This window comes from Oncorhynchus kisutch, linkage group LG8 (assembly GCF_002021735.2).
Source record: "Oncorhynchus kisutch isolate 150728-3 linkage group LG8, Okis_V2, whole genome shotgun sequence".
Classification (NCBI taxonomy): domain Eukaryota; kingdom Metazoa; phylum Chordata; class Actinopteri; order Salmoniformes; family Salmonidae; genus Oncorhynchus; species Oncorhynchus kisutch.
Genome location: NC_034181.2, coordinates 12,748,477 through 12,776,470, shown reverse-complemented (window position 1 = coordinate 12,776,470; position 27,994 = coordinate 12,748,477). Strand labels below are relative to the sequence as shown.

Sequence of the window (27,994 nt, the reverse complement as noted above, 5' to 3'; positions counted from 1 at the left end):
CTGTGGCGCACGAAAAGTAAATCCACTTGACCCTGTGTAACGACAGCGAATGACAGACTAGGCTAAATCGGGAATTTTCCCCTGCCACACGTGAGAGCCCAAGAAAGAGAAGACAATAACGGAATAAAACTTTATTCATCTTTGATTTAAAGACATTTTGACATTTTGACTCGGCCTGTTGAAATATTTAGTTTTCTACTCGTTTGCTGCTAGTTTAGTTATTCCGTTGGGCACAAAACAAGATTTGTGGCCAAATTATGGTTGGTGGCAATAAACGCCTGCTTATATTGTCGAAGGAGGATGCCTGTTGTTGGCTTCCGCTACTTTCATGATACCTCTTTCCTGCTTGCTTAGTCTTTTGAAAATGTATGGAATAACGAATAGTTCTGTTACAAATCTGCAATGAACGAAAGTCATCATTCGAGGAGATCGAATTGCGTGCACATCTTTGGGTTTTATAACTTATTTGGAACAGTACTCTGTGTGGTTTGGTGTCGCTACACTTTCTTTCGACTCTTGGGTACGTCGTTGGCGTAGACTGCGCAGTGGTAAACATTTTCTCCTCAACTGGAACCTGTATTATACCATACTTGGATAACGTTTATGAAGTTCCCACAATAACAAATAAACACATTTTACCGCCGTGGATTATACATAAAGAAACCCTGGATAACACAATAGTAGGAGAAAGTGTTGTTTTCTGGAGAGGAGGAACGCAGAGTGTGAGATGCGTCTAGAAGGATGCTGTTTCTTGTAAAATGGAATTGAATATTTTTTTTGCAGTTGTGGTGGTTTGTTCATTTTTTTCGAGTTTCAGCCAAGAACTCAATCCCAAAGGCAGGAATGTATGCAAACTACCAGGGTAAGTAGAATAACGGTACTGTCGAGTAAAAAAGGAGTTGCCTGCCTCTATCGCTCTCCATATCGTCCAGCTAACCTACTTCTTAATGCATTGTGCTTTTATTTATTGATTGCTCACATTGAAAAATACTTTTTTTGACGTTGTCTTTCCCTCCACTAACACTTTACATCTTTGATATTGCGTACTAGTTGGTCGTATTGATTTTCATATGTACAGCGTCTCCTTACACAAGAAGGAGTCCATCTGAACAGCCATCCCATCCAGATGCGATATGCATCTGGAGCCGTAGATAATGTTCCATATTTTCTTATAGGGGGCGCTATATATTGAGTGACACTGGCCTGAAGTCGTGGCATCAGATAGTTCAGTGTTTCCCAACTCCAGTCCTTGAGTACCCCAACAGCACAGATGTGTGTTGTTGTAGCCCGAACAAGCACATCTGATTCAACTTGTCAACAAATCATCAAGCCCTGAATGAGTTGAATCAGGGGAGTTTGTCCAGGGCTACAACAAAAACGTTTTCTGTCAGAGGTACTCAAGGACTGGAGCTGGAAACATTAAGCTAAATGACTGAAAATAACCACACAAAATGTTATGGCTTCAGCTGCCAGACACAAAGGAAAGTTATGGACTGAACGTAAACAGCTTCCAATGTTTTCATTCGATTCTGAACACCCATGAAGTGTGTGTGTGTGTGTGTGTGTCATGGCTGTGCACGCACGCACACAATCTATTAGCTGAAGCATTCATTTCTTACTCTCCAGTAAGCACCTTTACTATGCAAGCATGTCAAAGGAGGGTCAGGTGCAAGAGAAGAGTGTATGGATCCAAAGTAGAAGTCATAGCCCGTCTGTGTTCTGCCCTTCAACACACTCTGACATTAGAAAGGAGACCCCAGGGCCCAGCCTGCTTCTATCCTTACCTTTCCTTGTTAGAATGTCTCCTGACAATACAACTCCAATAGCCAATCGTGAGCATTTACAGTACGTCATGTAGCCTGTATAAAACATGTTTCTTTATTCTCGTAGTTGTTGCCCAGGTCTATATAGTTGGTTTGATGGTCAATACTTAGACTTTTAGCATCCCCATGGAGTGTGTTTGTTTAGGGTACAGTAAACTCTCCATTCTTCATCCTCACCACATACACATTTGGCATTGGCCCAAATCTCAATCACCATCATATCCTTAGTTTTTTTTTTTCAAGCTTGAGTGCTTGCTTAATGGCAGTGCACCATCCCTATCATTTTCTTTCATTTGTGCCTTTTGTTTTATATTTTTACTGGGTTCAGTCACAGGATGAATTGAGGGAAGTTGTTTTTAATTTATCATTGCTGCCCAGCATTTCTTATGTCTGTCCTCAGGGTTTCTATATTAGCTCTACTGTAGCTGGGCGTTGGTAAATCAGCTCTACTGTAGCTGGGCGTTGCTAAATCAGCTCTACTGTAGCTGGGCGTTGGTAAATCAGCTCTACTGTAGCTGGGCGTTGCTAAATCAGCTCTACTGTAGCTGGGCGTTGCTAAATCAGCTCTACTGTAGCTGGGCGTTGGTAAATCAGCTCTACTGTAGCTGGGCGTTGCTAAATCAGCTCTACTGTAGCTGGGCGTTGCTAAATCAGCTCTACTGTAGCTGGGCGTTGCTAAATCAGCTCTACTGTAGCTGGAAGTTGGTAAATCAGCTCTACTGTAGCTGGGCGTTGCTAAATCAGCTCTACTGTAGCTGGGTGTTGCTAAATCAGCTCTACTCTAGCTGGGCGTTGGTAAATCAGCTCTACTGTAGCTGGGCGTTGGTAAATCAGCTCTACTGTAGCTGGGCGTTGCTAAATCAGCTCTACTGTAGCTGGGCGTTGCTAAATCAGCTCTACTGTAGCTGGGCGTTGCTAAATCAGCTCTACTGTAGCTGGGCGTTGCTAAATCAGCTCTACTGTAGCTGGGCGTTGCTAAATCAGCTCTACTGTAGCTGGGCGTTGCTAAATCAGCTCTACTGTAGCTGGGTGTTGCTAAATCAGCTCTACTGTAGCTGGGTGTTGCTAAATCAGCTCTACTGTAGCTGGCCGTTGCTAAATCAGCTCTACTGTAGCTTGGCGTTGCTAAATCAGCTCTACTGTAGCTGGGCGTTGCTAAATCAACTCTACTGTAGCTGGGCGTTGGTAAATCAGCTCTACTGTAGCTGGGTGTTGGTAAATCAGCTCTACTGTAGCTGGGCGTTGCTAAATCATCTCTGCTGTAGCTGGGTGTTGCTAAATCAGCTCTACTGTAGCTGGGTGTTACTAAATCAGCTCTACTGTAACTGGGCGTTGCTAAATCAGCTCTACTGTAGCTGGGCGTTGCTAAATCAGCTCTACTGTAGCTGGGCGTTGCTAAATCAGCTCTACTGTAGCTGGGCGTTGCTAAATCAGCTCTACTGTAACTGGGCGTTGCTAAATCAGCTCTACTGTAGCTGGGCGTTGCTAAATCAGCTCTACTGTAGCTGGGCGTTGCTAAATCAGCTCTACTGTAGCTGGGCGTTGCTAAATCAGCTCTACTGTAGCTGGGAGTTTGCTTAATCAGCTCTACTGTAGCTGGGAGTTTGCTTAATCAGCTCTACTGTAGCTGGGAGTTTGCTTAATCAGCCCTACTGTAGCTCGGCGTTGCTAAATCAGCTCTACTGTAGCTGGGTGTTACTAAATCTGCTCTACTGTAGCTGGGCGTTTCCTAATCAGCTCTACTGTAGCTGGGCGTTTCCTAATCAGCTCTACTGTAGCTGGGCGTTTCCTAATCAGCTCTACTGTAGCTGGGCTAAATCAGTTCACTGACTGTAAATGGGCCATTGACAACATCAACAATGCCTGTTCACACGTCATTGTTTGTCAGTATTCAGTGCATCATAAAGTACCATGGGAAAGTGAGAAATGCAAAGCAAACACATAAAAAAGTGGGAAAGCTGCTATCTGATTTTGTCAGTCTCAAGAAACGAATATTATGTTAAATGAGGAGTTCAGTACTAGACGCCCTTCGAACTGGCAAATAACAAATATAGGAGTTACGAAATACAAATGTGGGTCCTACTTTATTTCAAAACCACATCTTTCACACAAAGAAAAAAATCGGTCTTCTCCAGAGCTGTGATGGATTGAACTGAGTGTCGAAGGTCAGATGGGTTCAACCCCGTACATGATCAAAAAAATATGATTTATCTACATTACACAGATACCATTGACCACCTTGGAAACACCTCACTGAGAGTGGACCTGGTTCATAGTTTACAAAGGTTCATGGCATTAAAGTAAACTGCACAGCTTTTGAGCCATGTTTGCATACCTTTAAATCCAGAATTGTAAAGAATCTCTCAAACTCAGCCTACCTCCGTGTCACAGGAGTAGCTTTGAGACATAACAGAGGAGATAAGCTGGCGTAGTTTTAGAGTAAAAAAAGTGTGTGTCTCTCTATTGGTGAGTGTGTGTATGCGTGCACTCCCTGTGTCTGACTGAAGGCAGAATGCCATCCACAACCCTTCAGAGGAAGGAAAAGTGTGGATGGGTCCTCTGGGAGGTCAGTGGTGTGGAAGCAAAAGGAGAGATCAGATCAGTGCAGTGCACGGTGTTGCTGCCACCAACTAGACCGCCATGCCTCTCTAAACTCACACTCCCCACTACTTTCTGGCTAGATGTGGGGTCATCTTAAAACAGTATTTGTTTTCTTTAAGATATTTTAGCTGTAGCTTGCCTGGCGCAATGGAACCAATAGATTAGTGCAAAACCCTGTCCATCTGACACTCCAGGCTCAATGAAACACTGAACGTTTTTAAAAGAAAACAAATACTATTTTGAGGTGGTGGTAGTAGTGGTGGTGGTAGTAGTAGTGATGGTGGTAGTAGTAGTGATGGTGGTAGTAGTAGTGGTGGTGGTAGTAGTAGTGATGGTGGTAGTAGTAGTGATGGTGGTAGTAGTAGTGATGGTGGTAGTAGTAGTGGTGGTGGTAGTAGTAGTGATGGTGGTAGTAGTAGTGATGGTGGTAGTAGTAGTGATGGTGGTAGTAGTAGTGATGGTGGTGGTAGTAGTAGTGATGGTGGTAGTAGTAGTGATGGTGGTAGTAGTAGTGATGGTGGTAGTAGTAGTGATGGTGGTAGTAGTAGTGTAGTGATGGTGGTAGTAGTAGTGATGGTGGTGGTAGTAGTAGTGATGGTGGTAGTAGTAGTGATGGTGGTGGTAGTAGTAGTGATGGTGGTGGTAGTAGTAGTGATGGTGGTGGTAGTAGTGATGGTGGTGGTAGTAGTGATGGTGGTGGTAGTAGTGATGGTGGTGGTAGTAGTGATGGTGGTAGTAGTAGTGATGGTGGTGGTAGTAGTGATGGTGGTGGTAGTAGTGATGGTGGTGGTAGTAGTGATGGTGGTGGTAGTAGTGATGGTGGTGGTAGTAGTGATGGTGGTGGTAGTAGTGATGGTGGTGGTAGTAGTGGTGGTAGTAGTAGTGATGGTGGTAGTAGTAGTGATGGTGGTGGTAGTAGTGATGGTGGTAGTAGTAGTGATGGTGGTGGTAGTGGTGGTGGTAGTAGTAGTGATGGTGGTGGTAGTAGTGATGGTGGTGGTAGTAGTGATGGTGGTAGTAGTAGTGATGGTGGTAGTAGTAGTAGTGATGGTGGTAGTAGTAGTGATGGTGGTAGTAGTAGTGATGGTGGTGGTAGTAGTGATGGTGGTGGTAGTAGTGATGGTGGTGGTAGTAGTGATGGTGGTGGTAGTAGTGATGGTGGTGGTAGTAGTAGTAGTGGTGGTAGTAGTAGTGGTGGTAGTAGTAGTGATGGTGGTAGTAGTAGTGATGGTGGTAGTAGTAGTGATGGTGGTGGTAGTAGTGATGGTGGTAGTAGTAGTGATGGTGGTGGTAGTAGTGGTGGTGGTAGTAGTGATGGTGGTAGTAGTAGTGATGGTGGTAGTAGTAGTGATGGTGGTGGTAGTAGTGATGGTGGTGGTAGTAGTGATGGTGGTGGTAGTAGTGATGGTGGTGGTAGTAGTGATGGTGGTGGTAGTAGTGATGGTGGTAGTAGTAGTGGTGGTGGTGGTAGTAGTGGTGGTAGTAGTAGTGATGGTGGTAGTAGTAGTGATGGTGGTGGTAGTAGTGATGGTGGTAGTAGTAGTGATGGTGGTGGTAGTAGTAGTGATGGTGGTGGTAGTAGTGATGGTGGTGGTAGTAGTGATGGTGGTGGTGGTAGTAGTAGTGATGGTGGTGGTAGTAGTGATGGTGGTAGTAGTAGTGATGGTGGTAGTAGTAGTGATGGTGGGAGTGATGGTGGTGGTAGTGATGTTGGTGGTAGTAGTGATGGTGGTAGTAGTAGTAGTGATGGTGGTAGTAGTGTTGGTGGTGGTGGGGATAGTGGTGATGGTATCAGTGGTGGTAGTATTGGTAGGGGGGATGGTAGTGATGGTAGTTGATGCTGGTGTGGGTAATGGGGGTGGTGGTGGGGATTTTAGTGGTGGTGATAGTTGTGGTGGTGGTATCGGTGGTGGTGGTGGTGGTAGTGATGGTAGCAGTTGTGGGGGTAGTGGTGGTGTTGGTATCAGTGGTGGTAGTGATGGTAGCAGTTGTGGGGGTAGTAGTTGTGGTGTTAGTATCAGTGGTGGTAGTGGTGTTGGAGATTGGAAGTGGTGATGGTGGCGGTTCAGGGCTGTGGCGTGTTGTTGTGCTACACTGAGTGTTTCCTGTCTTATCTTCTTCCTCTCTGACACGCTCCCTTTTCTTCCCCTCTGTTTCAGGTCACCAGGCTTGGTATGCTGCAGCGGGTGGGGGCAGCTAGGCAATGAATGTTTGACACGTATGTATACATATCAACATCAAAACACAGTATTTCCACACCTCTTCATATTCACATTTGTAATGTATCAGTAACATCACAACAAAGTATTACAACATGGTAGGTTTTCATGTTGTGGATATTGCTAATAATAATTCAATATTCACCTCCTCCCACCAGCTCTTTGTGTAGGGAACTTTACCTGTAAGGAGAATGAGGTGTGTGTCAGGCCCAATGAATGTCGCTGTCGCCATGGATATTTCGGAGCCAGTTGTGATACAAGTAAGCAACTTGCTTTTGTGATACTATATTTGAAACGTATATATTCAAATCACTTTCATGGCCTTGACTTGTACTTTCATTGTCAAGGGAACCATTATTTACAGTTAATAGTTGAAATTAAACTGAACTGTCAGCTCTGAATAAATGGTGTTGAATATGCTGTCCTAAACCAACAGAAGGGACATGTTGAAGCCATTCTACATTATATTCCTTGACTTGTGAAGTTCCGGTGATCATCTGAAAAGGTCTCTATCCTTCTTCCCCAGAGTGCCCAACCCAATTCTGGGGCCCCGACTGCAAGGGCAAGTGCCAGTGCTTCCCCAACGGTCACTGTGACGACATGACGGGCAAGTGCACGTGCAACCCCAACCGCTGGGGGCCCAACTGCGAGAAGCCCTGCCTCTGCCAGAAGGGCAAGTGTGACCAGGACACTGGCTCGTGCACATGCCACCATGGCTTCTGGGGCCCTCATTGTGCTAACAACTGCTACTGCAGTCTCAACTCTGTGTGTGACCAGAACACAGGAAGGTGTAACTGTAGTCTAGGTTGGTCGGGGAGGAACTGTGCCATCCAGTGTAACTGTAATAACTCCCCATGCGAGCAGTTTACAAGTCGGTGCCAGTGCCAGGAGAGACATTGGGGCCAACGGTGCGAGAGGTATTGTCAGTGTATCCATGGGAAGTGCAACCAGGCGGACGGCTCGTGTACCTGTACCCCGGGGTACCGAGGGAAGTTCTGCAGGGAACCGTGTCCCGCTGGGTTCTACGGACAGAACTGCAAGAACAGGTGAGGAACCAAAACACTGGAGGGAAACATTTGAGTTCACTGGAGGGAAACATTTGAGTTCACTGGAGAGGGAGTATTATTCCAACAGAATAGGGAACATACATTTTTAAGGAAAATGTAACAGATGTGAAACATAAAAAGCCAATGATCCTAAAGCACAAGTTTCTCTTTATTTTTGCTAAGGATCTTAATGTTCAAATCCATATTATAGTCTATCTATATTATACAGTGTTTTTTGAAAATATGAATTGACATAAGCTCCAGCTGATAACTCCTAACATATCTTCAACATGTTAGGTCATGGAGCAACAGTTTAATAGGGAAATACTGGGGAATTTGTGGTCACATTATCTCATAATAATCATCCAATATGCTGAAGCCATTCAATTGAAGTGGATAACCTCGTTCAGGGTCTGCAGAACTGGTGTTATGCAGTCGTGGCCAAAAATATTGGCACCCTTGTACTTTTTTCAGGTAACTCACAATTTTCCCTAAAAATAAGTTGAAATTGGACAGCATCGCAGTGCTAGCTGTGCCACTAGAGATTCTGGGTTCGAGTCCAGGCTCTGTCGCAGCCGGCCGCAACTGGGAGACCCATGGGGTGGCGCACAATTGGCCAAGGGTCGTCCGGGTTAGGTGAGGGTTTGGCCGGAAGGGATGTCCTTGTCCCATCACACGCTAGCGACTCCTGTGGCGGACCGGGCGTAGTGCATGCTGACATGGTCGCCAGGTGTACGGTGTTTCCTCCGACACATTGGTGTAGCTGGCTTCCGGGTTACGTGGGCATTGTGTCAAGAAGCAGTGCGGCTTGGTTGGGTTGTGTTTCGGATGACGCACGGCTCTCGACCTTCGCCTCTCCCAAGTCCGTACGGGAGTTGCAGTGATGAGACAAGGCTGTAACTACCAATTGGACACCATGAAAAAATAAGTTGAAATTAACAAGTATTTGGTCTCCACAATTCTTTATTTCACTGTTAATATTATAGAACCTTTGTTTTGATTCAGAACTTAATATATCCATTTAAATCAGAAAATAAACAGAAATGGCACATTTTTTGACATCCTAGACTTAATATCTGATAGCAAAGTCTTTGGTAAAAAATAACTGCAATCAAGTGCTTCCTACAGCCATTGATGAGCTTCCTGCATCTCTGTACTGGCAGTTTGGCCCACTCTTCTTGTGCAAACGGCTCCAGCTTTCCCAAATTAGAAGGGTGCCTTCTCCTAACTGCTGTTTTCAGATCCCTCCACAAGTTTTCAATGGGATTTAGATCTGGACTCATTGCTGGCCACTTCAGAACAGTCCAGCGTTTGTCTTGAATCATTCCTGAGTGCTGTTTTAAGTGTGTTTGGGGTCTTGTCCTGCTGGAAGAACCATGACCTTCGACGGAGACCCAGCTTTCTTGACACGGGGTCCGACATTCCGGTCAAAAATGCCTTGGTATTTCCATGATGCCATGAACATGAGTCAGCAAAGTCTCATCTGTCCACAGGACATTCTCCCAGAAGGATTTGGGCATGTTCAGGTGTGTTTTGGAAAATTGAATTCAGGCTTTGTTATGTCTTTCTCACAGCAGTGGGGTCCTCCTGGGTCTCCTACCATATAACCCCCTTTCATTGAGTTGGCAACGATGGTGTGCGTTGAAACTGTCCTACCTTGTGTCTGAGCGTCAGCTTGAATCTGTGGGACAGTTGACCGAGGTGCTTTCTACACCATTCAAACAATCCTTCACTGCAATCTTCCATCAAGTTTTCTCTTGTGGCCACGTCCAGGGAGGTTGGCTACAGCGGCATGGGCCTTAAACTTCTACATACATACAGTGGAAAAGTAACTTCAAGGTCTCTGAAGGTGGACTTGTAGCCTTCAGATTGTCCATGCTTGGCTACAATCTTGTGTCTGACCTCCTATTTTAATGATTTATATATTGCAGGCACCTGCAACTCACCACAGGTGAGCTCATTTCCAAAGTAAAGGAGAATCACATGCTTGAAATGTAATTATTTCGAACTACTTCTAGAAGGTTCAAATATTATTGTCCGGGATATTTTAGGATTTCTTTGTGGAATAAGTTTACTATATTATTCCGATTTTTGTTGTTTGTTGTTGTTTTGTTCAACTGCACACCAAACGCATACATACAGTATGTGGATACCAAAATATGTTTTAATTTCAATGGTTTTCTGGAAGAAATGGTGCATTATTTTACTAAAGTACAAAGGTGCCCATATTCTTGGCCACGACTGTACAACCGCAATGTAGCAACTTTCCCACACCTCTCTAACCTCAGTGTTGTTGATATTCTAAGGATAGGTACATGTGTAGAATCTTAATTTGAGCCAGTTTGCTGCAACAGGACATGTGAATTATTATGTGGATTATAATTAATGGACAATTTTGGAGGAGTTGATACATTTTTCTTAAGGGAAAATCAGGTATAAAATCTAAAAGTGGAAATTACAAAGTTCAGAAGCCTTTTTAAAACCTCAAATACATTAAAAGTTCTGCAACAGGGTGATCAAATTAAGATCCTACATCTGTACTACACACATTGAATATGTATACAGGTCCCAAATGTAGCAAATCATCAAGTGTTGTCTTACACATAAGGCATTGTTTTGACAGCACTAAAACTATGAGATATTACCAAAACTGACCAAAATGTCATCCAGTAGTCATGCTGCTCCCAAATTGTGATGAGACTCGGCTTCGTCCAAAAAGCTCCCTATTTCCATATAGTGCAATACTTTCTCTCTGCACTACATAAGGAATATGGTGCCATTTTTCATACAACCAATGTTTCCACTTCTATTCTAATGTCTCCCCCTCTTTCGGCTTCTCTCCCCCCAGGTGTTCTAATGTCTCTCTCTCTCTCTCCCCCTCCCCCCCAGGTGTGGGCACTGTAAGGGGCAGCAGCCCTGTAAGATAACTGAGGGCAGGTGTGTAACCTGTGAGAGGGGCTGGAACGGGACCAAGTGTGACCAGATGTGCCTGTCAGGCTTCTTCGGAGAGAACTGCCTGGATGTGTGTCCTCCGTGTAAAGACGGCCACTTCTGCAACCGCATCGACGGAAAGTGCTCCCACTGCAACCCCGGTTGGATCGGGGACAGGTGAGAGAGGCCTCTTGTATACACCTGGAACCACGGACAGGGGTACACAAACGTGTGTGTGTGTGTGTGTGTGTGTGTGTGTGTGCACACACAGATAAACACACACACACACACACAGACAAACACACACACACAGACAAACACACACACACACACACACACACAGACAAGCACACACACAGACACACATGTTCACATTCCATTAGGGTTCATTGTAGTTGTTTAGTAGGAGACTAAATATTTATTGCCCTAATGGGTATTTAACTTTGTAGAATTTCAAATAACATTTCATGTCGACAGATGATGTGGAAAAACACATTATCTTTATTGTTTAGTGCAGTCATGTTGTCCACTTGTTCTCATGCCAACATATCATTCACAGACTTTTTGTATTTCCATTTCAAGCACTCGAAAGAACAATTTCTAAGATTTGAACTTGTACTAACCAATGCGCTTGTCCTGTGCTAATGTTCTGAGTGTACACAGTACTTTTCACTATGTGATTTACATAGATTCTGTCTTATAGTCACTACATCAGAGGTTTGAACTTGTGCTTGCATGCATCGCTTATGGCTCTGAGACTCACTATTTTCTTTGTTATTTTTTTATCATTACAATGACTATAATCCATATTGCTTCTTGTTGTGTCCCATCCTTTCCTGTCCTCTAGGTGTGAGGTGCGTTGTCCCAACGGGACTTATGGGGATAACTGTGAGAATGACTGCAGCCACTGTTTTAACGGTGTCTGTCACGTTGCCACCGGAGAGTGCCTGTGTGACCCAGGATTTTACGGGACATAGTAAGTCATGTGAATGAAACTCGCATCAAAGCATCCTGTTTACACCCTCATGTCTACAATACTCAGACAGAATGTTCAATTTTATTTTTTTTGTACGCACTCATGCTTCACGCCTAGAAGTTTCCTGATTACATGGCCGAACCAGGAAACCCTTTAGACCCTAACATATTTCTAGTGCCCAGGTCACTAGTGGTTGGGAAAAACTCCTGTTTTTCCGTACAGATGTAGGATCTTAATTTGACCCCTTTTGTCACAGTAAAATAATTTTGAACGTTTAGTCCATAGTGTCGCTTGATCGGTGGTTAGGCTATTATTTGGCAAAAAGTAGGCTACATTACATTTTTAATATAACCTTGTTTGTGGGGGTTTTCTGTGAATCTGCATTCCAGGAAAATTCTCAGCAACAAAAGAGTGATCAAATTAAGATCCTATACATGAAAGCATTATTCAGTCAGCACCAGTAGAAGTAGTTAGTCAGTGCAGAGGGAGCTTCATATAGTCATTGTAGTACATTACTAGTTTATTCCCTGTCTATTTCAATGCACCTGTCTCAGTCACTAAGATGTTGTATCTGTCTCTCTTCTAGCTGCAACATGACGTGTCAGATGGGTCAGTATGGAGTGAACTGTGCCCAGACCTGCACCTGTCACGACAACAACTGTAACCCAGTGTCTGGGGCCTGCAACCTACGTAAGGAATCCGCTCTCTATTTCCTCATTCACTTTTCCAGATCTGGGAAAACGTTAGATTGTTGTTTTTGAAGGCAGCCACGCCGCAAGACTGAATATTAAGATGTAAAAAAGGTGTTCTTAGCGGAGTACTAAGGGCGTCAAACCCTGGTGCTTCTAGTGTTAAAAAACCATGGTCCTTCGAGTGTTAAACCCTGGTCCTTCTAGTGTTAAAAAACCCTGGTCCTTCTAGTGTTAAAAAACCCTGGTCCTTCTAGTGTTAAAAAACCCTAGTGCTTCTAGTGTTAAAAAACCCTGGTCCTTCTAGTGTTAAAAAACCCTGGTCCTTCTAGTGTTAAAAAACCCTGGTCCTTCTAGTGTTAAAAAACCCTAGTGCTTCCAGTGTTAAAAAACCCTGGTCCTTCTAGTGTTAAAAAACCCTGGTCCTTCTAGTGTTAAAAAACCCTGGTCCTTCTAGTGTTAAAAAACCCTAGTGCTTCCAGTGTTAAAAAACCCTGGTCCTTCTAGTGTTAAAAAACCCTGGTCCTTCTAGTGTTAAAAAACCCTGGTCCTTCTAGTGTTAAAAAACCCTGGTCCTTCTAGTGTTAAAAAACCCTGGTCCTTCTAGTGTTAAAAAACCCTGGTGCTTCTAGTGTTATAAAACCCTGGTCCTTCTAGTGTTAAAAAACCCTGGTCCTTCTAGTGTTAAAAAACCCTTGTCCTTCTAGTGTTAAAAAACCCTGGCGCTTCTAGTGTTAAAAAACATATAGTAGATTTTTTAAAGGAATGCAGGATGTAATGAAAGCTCACCCCTGCCTACACGCGACCATAGAGATCATATAAAATGTGTGCAATCTACATGAAGGTCCCAAATGTCTAAATAGCCATTTGCTAACAGTGACGCAGCACATGTATGGCTTGTCTGTCTGTGAGTTGGACGGAGACAACAAGCACTAACACACGTTTATTAAGGTTACTGTAGTAGAGTAAACATGAAGGAGGCCTGATGGCCTTTCCAGAATGCCTGGTGTCCTTTTTTACGACTGTGTTTGTTGGCCTTGTTCCTATCCAGCCGGAGAGAGAGAGTCAGTGGGTGGGGTGGGTGGTAGGAGGGAGAGACGAAGGAAGGTGAGAGAGAAGGAAAGTAAGGGGAAAGTAAGGGGAAAGAAAGGGAGAGCGAGAGTTAAAAGATACATAGCGAGGGAGGATGGGAGAGAAAGAGGGAGAGTGAGGGAGGATGGAAGAGAGAGGGAGAGTGACAGAGGATGGTGGAGAGAGAAAGAGGGCGAGTGAGGGATGATGGTAGAGAGAAAGAGGGAGAGAGTTAGGGAGGATGGTACAGAGAGAGAGAGAGAGAGAGAGAGAGAGGGGGAGAGAGAGAGAGAGAGAGAGAGAAAGAGTGAGGGAGGATGGGAGAGTGAGTGGGAGGATGGTAGAGGGAGAGAAATGGAGAGCAAGTGAGGGAGGATGGTAGAGAGAATAAAGAGGGAGAGAGTTAGGGAGGATGGTAGAGAGAGATGGGAGAGAAATGGAGAGCGAGTGAGGGAGGATGAGAGAGAGAGAGAGAAAGAGAGAGTAAGATAGAGAGCAAGAGAGAGAGAGAGATTGAATAGAGAGTAAGAGAGAGAGAGCGAGAACTGGAGGAGGAAAAGAGATGGGATAGCGGGAGGAGAGGAAACGAGGTCACCAGAGGTTTCGGCAAATGGGCATGTTGGGAAGCGGCGAGGATGTCAATGGGTCAGGCCATTCAGCTGTGCCAGGCCAGTCCCTTCCTTTATCCAGCTGTGAACACGCCACACCAAGGACACACAACCATTCTTCCATAACCTCTATGACAGCAGAGGGGCATAGAGGGCAGGGGCCACCAGTATTTATCTAACTGCTAGGTTAGTGACTGTGCCATCTGGCTGCAGTGTGTCTGTGGTGATTAAGGCTGCGTCTGAAATTACTCTCCTTTTACAGTGCACCACTTTTGAGCAGGGCTCCATAGGCCTAGAGATGCTTGCCAATCAAATTTATTTATATAGCCCTTCTTATATCAGCTGATGTCACAAAGTGCTGTACAGAAACCCAGCCTAAAACCCCAAACAGCAAGCAATGCAGGTGTAGAAGCATGGTGGCTAGGAAAAACTCCCTAGAAAGGCCAGAACCTAGGAAGAAACCTATAGGGGACCCAGGCTATGAGGGGTGACCAGTCCTCTTCTGGCTGTGCCTGGTGGAGATTATAACAGAACATGGCCAAGATGTTCAAATGTTCATAGATGACCAGCTCTCTCTAGAGAGTTGAAAACAGCAGGTCTGGGACAGGTAGCACGTCCGGTGAACAGGTCAGGGTTCCATAGTCGCAGGCAGAACAGTTGAAACTGGAGCAGCAGCACGGCCAGGTGGACTGGGAACAGCAAGGAGTCATCAGGCGAGGTAGTCCTGAGGCATGGTCCTAGGGCTCAGGTCCTTCAAGAGAGAAAGAGAGAGAATTAGAGAGAGCATACTTAAATTCACACAGGACACCTGATAAGACAGGAGAAATACTCCAGATATGACAGACTGACCCTAGCCGCCCGACACATAAACTACTGCAGCATAAATACTGGAGGCTGAGACAGGAGGGGTCAGGAGACACTGAGTTTTATGTGTAACCAGCCTAGAAAGGGAGAGTGCTTCTAAATCATGAAGGAATTATGGGAGTAAAGGGAATCATAGCAGAGGGGTAATAGAGTGAGTGAAGGATAGGGTTCAGTGGATGCTACCAGAAGTCAGTTAAGTGGATCCACAACAGGAGATGGATAAAGAGACTGGTGATTTATAGAGAGGAGGCTGTTGCATGCATGGCTGAATTTAACATCTATTACTTAACTCTATTGGATATCTCTTCAATGCCCACATCATGGTACAGAAGCTTGAGTTTCAGCTCCAGAGTCTTGGTTCTGGGAGTTCAGCACCAGATATATACAGATGGCTCTGGTTGGCACTGGCAATCTGTACCAGTGTGTCACACCCATAAACCCATGCTTGTGTCTGTCTGTCTGCTGTTTCAGAGCCTAACCAGAGGATGGGTGTGATCGCGGCGGGAACCCTGGTCTTCTTTCTGGTCATTGTCCTCCTCTCACTCCTCTGCTGCTGCTGCCTCTGCAGAAATAAACACCACCAGAAGTGAGTGACAGACACAGGCCTGGTGTAGGGTGAGGCCGTGTGATGGGATGGAGGGCCATTCCTTGTTAAAATAGCTGTCGGGGGGAAAAGGCACAAATGGAGTTACAATATTTATATTTTGACAGCAATGATATATAGTATTACAGTATATACAGTATAGTTAGGGCCATGAGTATTTTGATATATAGTATTACAGTATATACAGTATAGTTAGGGCCATGAGTATTTTGATATATAGTATTACAGTATATACAGCATAGTTAGGGCCATGAGTATTTTTGATATATAGTATTACAGTATTGACAGTATAGTTAGGGCCATGAGTTTTGTGATATATAGTATTACAGTATATACAGTATAGTTAGGGCCATGAGTATTTTGATATATAGTATTACAGTATATACAGCATAGTTAGGGCCATGAGTATTTTGATATATAGTATTACAGTATATACAGTATAGTTAGGGCCATGAGTTTTGTGATATACAGTATTACAGTACATACAGTATAGTTAGGGTTATGGGTTTTTTGATATACAGTATTACAGTACATACAGTATAGTTAGGGCCATGAGTATTTCCTGGTCGTGATACCTGATCAGGAAAGACTGTGGGTCCTTGTTATAGGTTACAACCGAGTTTAAAGATCCTGCACAGTATATCTTATGTTGCCAAATCCAAAATGGGTCAGTATGATAGTGTGTGTGGTCTTTTTCTTCATGTGGCCCATGGCATGTAGCTCATACTGCAAGCGTGTCAATGTAGATGAACCTCACCCACATTTGAATCGGTTTGTATGGTTTAGTAATTTAGTGTGTTTTCCATGGCGTCACCCTCCCTCTTTCCCTCAGTCCTGACCAAGACAACTCTACCAACAGTAAAAAAGCCAGGCGGATCCTGTGTGGACGATTCAGCCGAATCAGCACCAAACTCCCCCGGATCCCACTGAGACGGCAGAAGCTGCCTAAAGTAGTCGGTAAGCCCTAATCCCTCCTCCCTGATAGGCTACTGCCTTCACCATGCCAAGACAGAGGCTGCTTTTGTGTCCCAAATGGCACCCTATTTCTTAAGGGCTCTGGTGAAAAGAAGTGCCATTTTGGACACGAATAGAGCCACTGTTGCTGTCCTTATACCTCCTTAGTTCATGTCTCTTGATGACCTAATAGTTTCTGTGTCTCTAGTCATTACAAACCTCGATCTCTTCAGCAAAAGAGAGAGAGAGCATTTTAATTTTCCCTTTGCTCTGTGACCTGTCTCTGTGACTATGTTGAGTGGTTTTCAGACAATACATAGGGTTGAAAAGTGTACTGCAGCTGCCAAATGGGTTTGGGGTTTCATCTGAGAGGAATGCAATGGTTGCGGGCCTTATTATTCTTGGCACCTCTTAAATACCAAGTGTTCATATTATTACAACCCCTCACTTCCTCTCTCCTGAGCTCCTCTCCTAGTGGGATGAAGGCTGAGACAGAAAGGGTCAGTGTAGTGGTGTGGTGCTCCGGTACGTCTGATTGGTGTTGAGTGATACCTTATCAAAGGCTGCTGTGTTATTCGTAATGTGGAGAGTAGCTCCTGTCTGTCTGTGTGTGTGTGGAGGGAGGGAGGTTTGGATTGTCTGTCTGTCAGGACCCATCTCAGGTCAGCTTTAAGGACATTACACATGGCTTACATACTGAATAACTCTTCCCTTTCTACCCAGATGCCTTCTGGAATATTAAGACAGTCCATGTTCTGAATTGGCGTTGGCCAGGATGCATTGGCTCTGCTATGTAGGAGATCAGTTGAATCATGGACATCTGCCTCTGAATGCGTGGATGGTCTGAGTATAGTATATTTTGAAGGGCTGGAGAAGTGCCCTATTTGTGGACATCATTGTAGTCACTCTACGGAGTAATATTACACATTTTAAAGGCCTTTAAAACACCAGTGGTGATGAAGGAGTTAAACAGTGGTGACCTTGTTTCACTTCTCCTCTCTTTCACAATGAGTAGCATGTGCTTCTTCTCTTCTTCAGCAGACTAGTTCAGCTAACAGCTGTCTTCATCACGCCTGCATAGAAACACACACTGGAACAGTATTGTCTTTGTCAGAGACTTGTCTTGTGTCATGGCACATTAACAGTATTTTTTTAAAACACCCTCAAAGTTTACTGTAACTTATAAACAATCGGCCCGAGGCTTTAGAAATTGCATTTGTTAAAAGTCAGAGCGTCCGACCTCCTTTCAAACAAACAAGCCCTTTCATTCTTGTATACACAAAGCATATGCCATGCCTGGGTTGCAATCAACTAGAACAAACTACCACTTTGGGAATTTCAGAGAGTAGAATAGAGTTTTTGGTCCAAGCCAAAACCAATTCTCTCTTAAGTTTCCTCCCTCACATTCAAGAATACATGACAACACAGAGATATTAAACGACAACCCAATTCATTTTACAGTCATTCTCCCACTGAAGCTTATAGATTCTCCTCTTGTTCATAAGGGGGATAAACTGGTCAGCCTCTCCCTCCCCAGAGCCAGGCCACTGCTCTGCTTTCCTCGTTGCCTGCCTACAGAAGCGTGGCCTGCCTGCCAGCGTTTTGAAACTCTACCCTCCCAGGGGCTCCTTCAGTCCCTGCAACATTCCGCAGGAGGCCCACTGGATTCAAAACAGGAAGTGGCCAAATTTACCCCAACCTGTGTCAGACCTATGATTTATCCACACTGGGGTCAACACACTACAACAGATGTGGAAAAGGAAAGAGGAACAGGGGAGAAATAGGAAGAAATCATGTGTGCTGTTTTTGCATAGGTAATTTAGCTCCTTCATACACAAACTCTCACCCATCCCAAGATAAAAGGAAAGAGAAACAGAGGGAGGAGGACGAGGAAGAAACCGTTTGCTCTGTCTTTTGCATAGCTCCTCCGCTCCTCTGCTTCTCAATATGTAAACGTTCCCCCATCCCACTCCTCTACTGCTTAGACTTTGTCATTCCATGCCCTATACTATAGCTAGCTATCTGACGCTCGGCTGGCTTCCCCCATTCCCATTCCGTGGCACTCTGTGTGTGGGCTCTGGTCAAAAATAGTGTACTTTATAGGGGATAGGGTGCCATTTGGGATGCAGTTACATGTCCGAATGCTTCCCTGTGAAAGTGATGTAGAGTGGGACCACCTGCTCCAGTGTTGTTGGCCTCACAGGCAGCTATTATAGGACTGTGCAGCTGGGGTACGGTTGTCCAACGTTGCCCTCTGTGTAGGCAGGGCTTTGGGCTTTCAGTGGCGTCCTGTGTCTCTCTCAAGAATGAATGCGGCTCTGGACATTTAGTCTGGTGTGAACATCCAAGGACAGCAGTTGTTTGTTTACTGTTGCGTTAAGATAACGGATGCTTAATTACTTTACAATAGACCCTAGACTCATAGAAAAATATAGCTAAAAATAGCCTAAAACGGTTCTACTGCTGTCCCCATAGGAGAACTCTTTGAAGAACCGTGTATTATTTCTACAGAGGGTTCTACTCGGAACCAAAAAGGGTTCTACTTATCTGTTCATACGTTATCCTATGGGGACAGCCGAAAAACACTTTTGGAACCCTTTTTTCTAAGAGTGTATACCAGGGGTCGGCAACAGTCGATGCCCCCCAAAGTTTTTAGTAAAACTATGATTTTAGTTTTTGTATAAAAAAATTAAAAAAGAAGACTGTAAAATCACCAGGAATTCAGATAAAAAAATTAAAAATGATTTAGAAAAGTATTCCCGATAATAAATAAAAAAAGAGATAAATGTGATCGTGTCTCAATGTAACCAGGGTAGGAAATTACTTATTTTTAAATGCAACCTCTTTTTGGGCTTAGTTGTGGTCAATTTGCAATGTACAAATTATAATTATGTTCCGGCCCCCCGACCACCTAGTTTCCTCCCCCCGTCCTATGCTATACCAAATGGCCACTGCACCAGTACTGTCTGTCTGCTATAGTCTAGTACAGCATTTGGTTAGTTAGTCAATGAGTTTAGGGCCACTCTGCTACCCACATTGCATGGGTATTGTCTGTTCTCTTTAGTCTATCACAGAAGGGCTGCTACAATAGGGAAAGTGCAAACCACTCATAAAGACAGTCAGACGTATGTATGTATGTATGGCCTTCATTGAATTTGAGCAAAATATTTTTTTGTCTTGAAGAAAAGCAGCTATGAAGTTATTTTCCTGGATAAATATCTGGGTGGGTATTGTTTACAGTATATTGTTTCTAACCTACTGCCTTTGCTACAATCCAACCAATGTAATCTACATCAAGTCACGTTCCTTTAATATGATCATACAGTCACCATTGTACAGTAGTATTGCAATTTTTCCAGGAACAATATCCAAAGTATTCATTCCTAGACTGTGCAGTCTGCTGGATATCCTTATAATAAGCTCAGCTGTCAGTGGAAATTCCCACCAATAAAGTCCCCTGATTTCACAAGCGTTGTGAGAGTAATAGAATTCTGCTGCCCTTGTGTTGACACATCTCCTGCTAGTCACTTAGTTGTAGCTGTACTACACCTGGCCATGTTGTTGTTACTAGAATTCAGTTGTTTTACAGTTTGGAAGATGACGTCCATGCCACAGCCATATCTTATACCACAACCATATCTTATACCACAATAAGGACCAAAATGGAGATATGTTGTAAAACTTTATTGGTTCTTCCTCGATGATTTTACATGCAGTAAATCTGCTTGTGTGGCGGAATTGTGTTTCAAACTGTCAAATAAATCAAATCCAATACATAGAGACTTGGGGTAGTTAGTGGGGATCTTTCAGCCGAAACATGGTTTAGGGTTAGCTTAGCGTCAGCGGAGAACAAATGGATGGGCTCATGTGTCATCGGATGGAGGGGGGATGTATGTAGACGAATCTGATGTGGTCAGTGTCCAGTTAACGCCCAGTCACACACAGTCAGTTAGTCCACTGCCAGATGGGGAAAGGAGAAGAGCAACCACAGGCGTCCCAAACAGATCACAGCTGTCCTCAGACTGAAGGGTCAGCAGAATACACCAACATGGAGGGAGGGAGGGAGGGAGGACCTACATTTAGGAAAAATAGCATTCGCTAGCTAATTTCTCAGTAAATGCTTTTGTTCAAAGAATAGATAGACCAGATATTAAAATGTCCAATGCACACCCACAAATCAAAGACTTAATCATTCACGTCATCACACAACAGTTTTATATCTTTTCAAACATAACTTTGTCTCAAGCCATCCTTTATCTTTCATTACAACCCCAACAAACCCCACATCTCCATCTGTTGTTCTTGTTAGGTAGTCCCATTCCCTTCCCCCTCCTTCTCTGACCCTGTTTCTCTGTGTCCTAACCCCTCCAGTAGCCCACCACCCTGAGAACACGTTCAACTGCAGCTTCATCGAGCCCCCCTCTGTAGCCGAGCTGCCCAGCCCCTCCTCCTGGTCCTCCCAGGAGTCCTTTGATTCCTTCGAAGAGGAACCCAGTGATGATGGCCCTGTGTACTGTGTTCCCCATGAAGGTGAGTAATTACGCACGCACAAGCAAACACACCCTCACAAGCACGGACGCATGCACACACACACAGTGAAGGTGGCCCCGTCTAAACAATGTGAAACCCCATGAAGGTGAGTAATTACGCACGCACAAGCAAACACACCCTCACAAGCACGGACACATGCACACACACACAGTGAAGGCTGTCAAAACAATGTGAAACTCCATGAAGTTGTCAGGAAAGAAAAACAAACACTGTGATTTGATTTGACACGTCAACTTCACCAATAAACACATGTAGGCACGGACGGATGCATGCACACTCACACGTACTAACACTCTCTTGGAGTGGGATTTGTTTGTCACAAGGGCACTGTGAGTCACACACCTCTGGAAAGCTAATTAGATGAATAGGATAGTAAGTTCTCCTTATCGTGTGCCATTGAGCCCAGTTCCTTCCCCCATGTGTCATTTTTTTATAATAAAAAATAAAGTTCAAATTATTATCTTCAATAGAGAATGCTGGAAAATATGATGATGGGCGTGGTTTTGAGCAAACATACATTTGTAAATTTACTCAACAATCTTGTTTAAATTCAGCTCACCTCGGGTAGTATGTGTTGGTTTAATGTACAATTGTAAGGCAACCAGCTGCAATAGGATTGTGAGTTTGCTCAACATTTGAGCATAGCTGAACCGAAGTACAGTGTAACCTTCCAAAAAGAAACATATGTTTTTATTTTTTATTCTTATAGTTCTTATACATTTATACATGTGAGCAAATTGTTGACTGAACAAACGTTCATACATTAGCTCAATTTCTTTTCCTGACAGAATAATGCTCAAGGTATTAGATATATTTGCTTTTTACAGTGTGGCTGCAAAAGCATGAACAGGAAATGTAATGGTAAATTTAGAAAATGGCACATGAGTAATTCATGACTCACTCCATGCAGTTTGTTGGAACATTTCCATGCCCACCAGTTTTTTGTATTGTTTGGGAAGTTAGATTTCCCAGAAACAATTTTAGTTAAAGCCCGGTACTCCGGTACTTTGGCGACCAAGTAAGTATTTAAACCTCCCGCTTTGGGCTGGATGTGTCAATGTGTAATTCATACATGCGTAATCTATGAGCAGAATTACTGTCTTACCTCAATTGGCTATGAATCCCTAGCTTGAAAGTGACTGTTTTCTGGAAGCTGTGCTCGCAATTTTGAGTACTGCAAGCGTTGGCCCGTAGCAATTTGAGTTCCAGCCAATGAGGTTCCACCCCTTGCCATAAAGTACCGTAGAATATCTTTAATAATTCTTGGAGGTCTCAATATCACTTGATATTATTTTCAAATGGCAGTAAGAAGAGATACTGTATGACACAGTATGTTCTAATTCTGTATTTGTAATGACCACACATTCTAAATACTGTAAACATGCCTCACATCTACATCCTTTATCCCTGATGATGCAATGATGCACCATTACCATCCAATCTAAACCTGACTCTCATCCATGTTCTCTCTTCCTGTCCTATAGAGTCGCTGAATGAGAATAAGGTGAAGGGCAGTCCCCCTCTTGCTGAGATGCCAGCAGCAGCCTTCCACAGTGAGGATGATACAGGTGGGTATACCTCCCTAAAAGACACCAACGCCACCACCTACAAACCCCAGGATGGGAGTGAAGCGCCCCTCAAGTCCTCAGACACCGAGGGCTCCACCAGCAGTTCTGAGTCAGCCATTGGGGCCCTTTATGCCCGCATTGCACACCTCTCCAAGAATTCCAAGGAGGAAGAAGATGGGGGCGAGAGCATGGTCACCATCGAGGTCAATGGTAAAAGGAAACCACCGTCCCCGGGGGGAAAGACCAGGACCAAACCACGCCCGCCGGACCCCTCCACCAAACCCAAGGTGTCGTGGATCCATGGGAACAACGGGGGTACCACTCTCCAGGTGGAGAAGCCGAACCAGGGGGACAAGGGGCTAACATTTCCCAAGGTGAAGACAACCAGGAGCTCCAGCAACAGCCCAGCCAAGAGCGAAGAGAGGCAGAGGCTGAAGGAGAATTCCAAGGAGAAGAGCAACCGAGAGGAAAAGGGGACGGTGGTCAATGGCTCCCCTAGCAAACACAAGGCCCACTGGGTGGGGAGGTCCAGAGAGAACATGAACCACATGGAGCACATCAATGGGGTGGTTCAAAACGCTCTCAAGAAGATCGGCAACTTCCACAACTCCGATAAGAAGGCAGCCGCTGTGGAGATCCCCAAGGAGGCGCCCAAGAGCCCCAAAGTGATCCACCCACACATGAACTCAGAGGCCGCCACACTCCTGGCCGCACAGCTCAAGGAGAAGACTCAGAGCATCACCCGGAACGAGGGCACAGGCCTGGTAAAGACCAACGGCCTGTCCACCCCGATCCTCCGGGGCCGAGGAGACCGGGAAAAGCCCACCCCTCCGCAAAAGGCCAAACGGACCACCGCTCCCACACCAGGCCACCAGGGCTCCAACAAGCCTCTGCTGCCTACCACCACCAGCCTTCAGAAGATGGTGGGTGTTGAGGACCCAGCTACCCCCGAGGTCGCCCCCAAGAGCCCGGAGAAGCAGGACTTGAACGGCTCTAGAGTGGTCGAGGGTTGTGGTGGTGCGGGGGACCCGACGCTAAAGAAGACCCCCATCAAAAAGCCTCCCCGAAAGAAAGGCAAGGACGGGACTTTGGATACTACTCTGGAAACTAAGACACCCACAAAGACAGCGATTATGCCACCGCAGATCGTCAAATAGACCGTTTTTTAAATTGTTTCTCACAGACAGGACAATGGTGACAATGGTGAATGAATGACTTCTTCCAAAGTAGACATGGAAAAGGACTTGGTGGTTGTTCATCAAAGGAATGTATTATTTTTGCGCGTGTGTGTGCTGTGTGTCCAGAATCAGCGGAAAGTAAGTGGAACTTGTTTTTAAACTGTGGTTCTTCTCATTGGTGTGGGAGTGGGTTTGTAATCTATTGAACTGTATACCATACTAGTATTACATTGACTGATGTTGAAAGTAAATTCATGGACTCTTTTCATAAACCTGCGATGTATCCGTTTTCCACTACAACGCCAAACATAACTGGGGGAGAGTGCTGACAGTGGCAAGCAATCGTATTTAATTTCCTCGTTTCTCCAATGCTCACAACTAAGTATTCATGTAAGAATCTCATCATTGTATCATTATAATTTAAAACCTTTTTTCCTCAATATTCTGTGTGATGCAATCAAATGTATGCAATGTAAGTGAGGTGAAGTAAGGCTAAGTTGACCCATGGTACTGAGAATACAAGTACAATATTTTTCAGTTTGATTTAAATTAGCCAGTTAGACTCCATAACGGGGTTGTTGGCCTCTTTTTGTTGGCCTTTTTTGTTGTTAATATGTTGCGTAATACCGAATACAAACCATTTTAATTTTTTAGTGTCTTCAGAGAGTACATTCTTTCACAATTTTGTCAGTCATGGTTTGTTGGCAAACAAATTTGCTTTTTGAACTCAAGCGAACTGTTAAGGAAGCATTACGTTGTCATTCTTCTCCTAACAGAGCTATGGCTTCGTGAGACTGCAATTCTTTTTTGTCCTCTCTAATTGTTATTCATTTTTGGTCTGTATCTCTAAGGCCATACACTGTGTTAGGTCCGGTTGTCCCTTTTGAGAGGACATTCTGCAATTTTTCAATATCATCACATGTGTGGGGGTGTCATCTTCATAAAAAAAACAAATCTGGTTCAAAATGGCTCTATTACAATTTCCATCACAATTAACACATTTTATTGTGTTATCATTTTTGTGAGTTTGATATTCAAATCGTTTCTAATAAGTAAATATCTCAGGAATAGTTTGGTAAGTTTTCAGAACAGTGTAATACATTTTCCACATAAAATAAGAGTAACTTCTGGATATGCTCTCTTTTTACAAGTAAAACCAGCAAAGAAAATGCTAAGCTATTTTTTCCTTGTGCTTATCGAATAGCTAGCAAGTGTAAATGCCATACTTTTTAGGTTCTTTCCAAATCCTTCCTTCAATCTCACCCACATACGGGTAAGCAACGCTCTGTATCAAGAAGTAATAAAGAACATCCTTGCATAATGTTTCATAAAGGGCATGAAACAATGGCTACAGTGCTAGAGGCGTGACTACAGGCTATATCACAACTGGCAGTGATTGGGAGTCCCATAGGGCGGTTCACAATTGGCCCAGCTTCGTCCGGGTTTGTCCGGTGTAGGCCGTCATTGTAAATAAGAATTTGTTCTTAACTGACTTGCCTAGTTAAATAAAACATTTTAAAAAATGTAATGATGGATTAGTCATCTGGTCTTATCACAATGTTGTCTATTAAGGTTGAAGGCATTGTGGAAGTTTCCCTATAAAAAGGCAGTGATCATGGATGGAGTCAGTCTGGTCAGACAAACAACTTTTGGTTGTGAACTGATACCTCCCTTTTCTGCTGCTCAGATACATTAGTGCATTATTATTCTGTGGAAGGCCCTAAGTAGCTACATCTTCTCTGATTTATAAAGGCATGGTATAGTGGAACACTCGCTATAGCAAGTATTTCAATTGCGATAATAAATAGAAAAGCAAAAAAGAACATCCTTGTCTTACACCTCAAGATAATTTAATACTTTCAGAAAAATGTCCATTATTTATCATTTCACATGTAACATTGTTGTGCATCACTTTTCTGCTATTTTGCCAAGAGATTACACCACTAATGTCTGATGGTACCATTCATTGTTACTGGGAAATATTACGTAGCAGAAGAAATACAACACAAACTGTTTGATACTTCAGTCATTAACTTCCTGTAGTTTAATTCACTATTGCATGACTTAGTCTAGACATGTTATATTGGTTTTATGCCAAGTTTACTTTGTCCCAACTTGAAGTGTGGTAAATTAGTTTATCAAAGCCAGCTAATTGGGGCGGCAGGTAGCCTAGTAGTTAGAGCATGGGGCCAGTAACCGAAAGGTTGCTGGATCAAATCCCAGAGCTGACAAGGGAAAAATCTGTTGTTCTGAACAAGGCAGTTAACCCACTGACTTGCCTAGTTAAATAAAGGTAAAAAATATATATATTTAATTGAAGCTAATTATCTAATTATCACCCTATCCTAGACCCAAAGGAATGTATTGTGTCTTACTGTAATCAGTCTAAGGCATGGGAAATATGATGATGGGTGTGGTTTTCAGCAAATGTACATTTGTACATTTACTCAACAAGCTTATTCAAATTCAGCTCACGAGTAGAATGTACAATTGGAAGGCAACCAGCTGCAATAGGATAAGTTGACATGGAATAGTTTTAATGGTCATACCATTTAGCTATTTGATTTAGAATTTTAGGTATTTGTATTTGATGAAATATAGAATTTGGCCTTTAGTACCAAATCCCATAAAAACGCATTCAATAACACATTCATAAATGGAAAAATGAATTAAGGTTTTATAGTGTCTGTCCTATATCTTTGAGATGTAAGAAAGCTCAGGAAATATATAAAATATATATGTTTTACACATATTTAACCCCTTTTTTTGGGTAGTCACACAACTACCTCCATACTTCCATTCATAAAAAAAAACTGGTACCGGTTACATTCAGATGAGTCCCGTGGGGGTCGTAGAGCAAAACGGAGACCCCCATCATGTTCGTAGAGCAAAACGGAGACCCCCATCGTGTTCGTAGAGCAAAACGGAGACTCCCATCATGTTCGTAGAGCAAAACGGAGACCCCATCATGTTCGTAGAGCAAAACGGAGACCACCATCGTGTTCGTAGAGCAAAACGGAGACCCCCATCGTGTTCGTAGAGCAAAACGGAGACCCCATCATGTTCGTAGAGCAAAACGGAGACTCCCATCGTGTTCGTGGGAGTCTCATATATCCATAGAGTGGACTCTACAGCAGTTTTCATGAGAAGTCCGATTTTCGGGATGTCTCATGGTCTGACAAACACCACTGTAGCCACCTGTAGCCACCTTCCACCACAGAAGAGGAAGGCCGTCATAGGCGGATGTGGTGGGCTGAGACGCAGCCCATGCAAGAACGGATATCTCTAGCTTAAACTGAAGGATCTTGATGGGGATTTGTTTTATTGTGGTAATTAGATTGATGCACCGGTGCGTCAATAGACTAGTGGGATAGCTACAGTAATATAGTTGTGTGTTTTTATGCATATGATAGTAACTACATTGCAAGAGGAAGCTCACAGAACTAGAGCGTATGGGATATGAATAAAACATATTCATATAAAATAACATGTGCATACTATAGTACATAAGTGACAGTGGTTTATGCTGTGGATTCAAACTTACATTTCACTTTCACAGTTTGAAAAGCTATTTGAGTGCTTATGATTCCTACACATTTGTTATTGCTTGTTTCCATTTTTTTTAAATGAGGGTTTCAACGATACAGCCAGTCTCCTCTTTTATCAGTTATTTTTTTCTACATGTGAAAGTATAATTGTATATGTGTGTAAGCTGTGCTTATATAAATTGTTTTGCTACTTTACTCTGTATGTGTCAATGAACTGGCTTTCATGTTACGTTTGATGTCTTTAAGTCAGGGTCTCTGCAGCCACAGTATGAGTACTTCCTTGGCTTGTCATTTCCCCTTTCTCTGTGGATGTTGTTATTTTAACACTAAACTTTATGAAGCAGAGTGAAATTATATGGAAACCTATAGCCTTCTCTTTTATGTTATCAACTTTTCTTAATCCTTTTGTCCTTAGGAAATATCAAATATCAAAACTTCAAAGTATTGTACAGGACATGTATTATTGTGTCACCACTGTTATTAAGTAAATGTAACTGAAACCATACAAGTTGTGTGATTATAAAGTGCCATTTTAAGCAAGCAGGAAACAAATATTTTTATATCTGACTGACTGGCCTTTGCCTGCTTTCACAGGCTACAGTACATATTTGTAAGCAGGGCCTCAACGCTACAGAAACATTATCAGCGATACGGTTGTAACTCGTCATTCTGTTTGTCTGATTAGATTTTCAGTTGTGTTCAAAAATGTGTTTTTTTTTTTTTATGAATTTACTTTGAAATAAAAGCGATACATGTACTGGCT

General features: G+C 43.5%; 1 protein-coding gene across 3 annotated transcripts; it reads left to right on the top strand.

The window, feature by feature from the left end:
* The first annotated feature begins 1 nt into the window (after position 1).
* LOC109896178 (scavenger receptor class F member 2) lies at positions 2–27,988 on the top strand. 3 transcript variants are annotated; one of them, XM_020490467.2, is made up of 11 exons: positions 2–862; positions 6,584–6,642; positions 6,802–6,903; positions 7,170–7,689; positions 10,579–10,797; positions 11,468–11,596; positions 12,183–12,286; positions 15,300–15,414; positions 16,292–16,389; positions 20,758–20,916; positions 22,422–27,988. In XM_020490467.2, the coding sequence occupies exons 1-11, from the start codon at positions 759–761 to the stop codon at positions 23,660–23,662; spliced, it is 2,850 nt and encodes a 949-aa protein (XP_020346056.1). In that variant the 5' UTR covers positions 2–758; the 3' UTR covers positions 23,663–27,988. The 3 variants fall into 3 exon arrangements, with proteins under 3 accessions (XP_020346056.1, XP_020346055.1, XP_020346054.1); XM_020490466.2 differs by having other exon boundaries at positions 16,265–16,389; positions 20,761–20,916; XM_020490465.2 differs by having other exon boundaries at positions 16,265–16,389.
* The last annotated feature ends 6 nt before the right edge of the window (positions 27,989–27,994 follow it).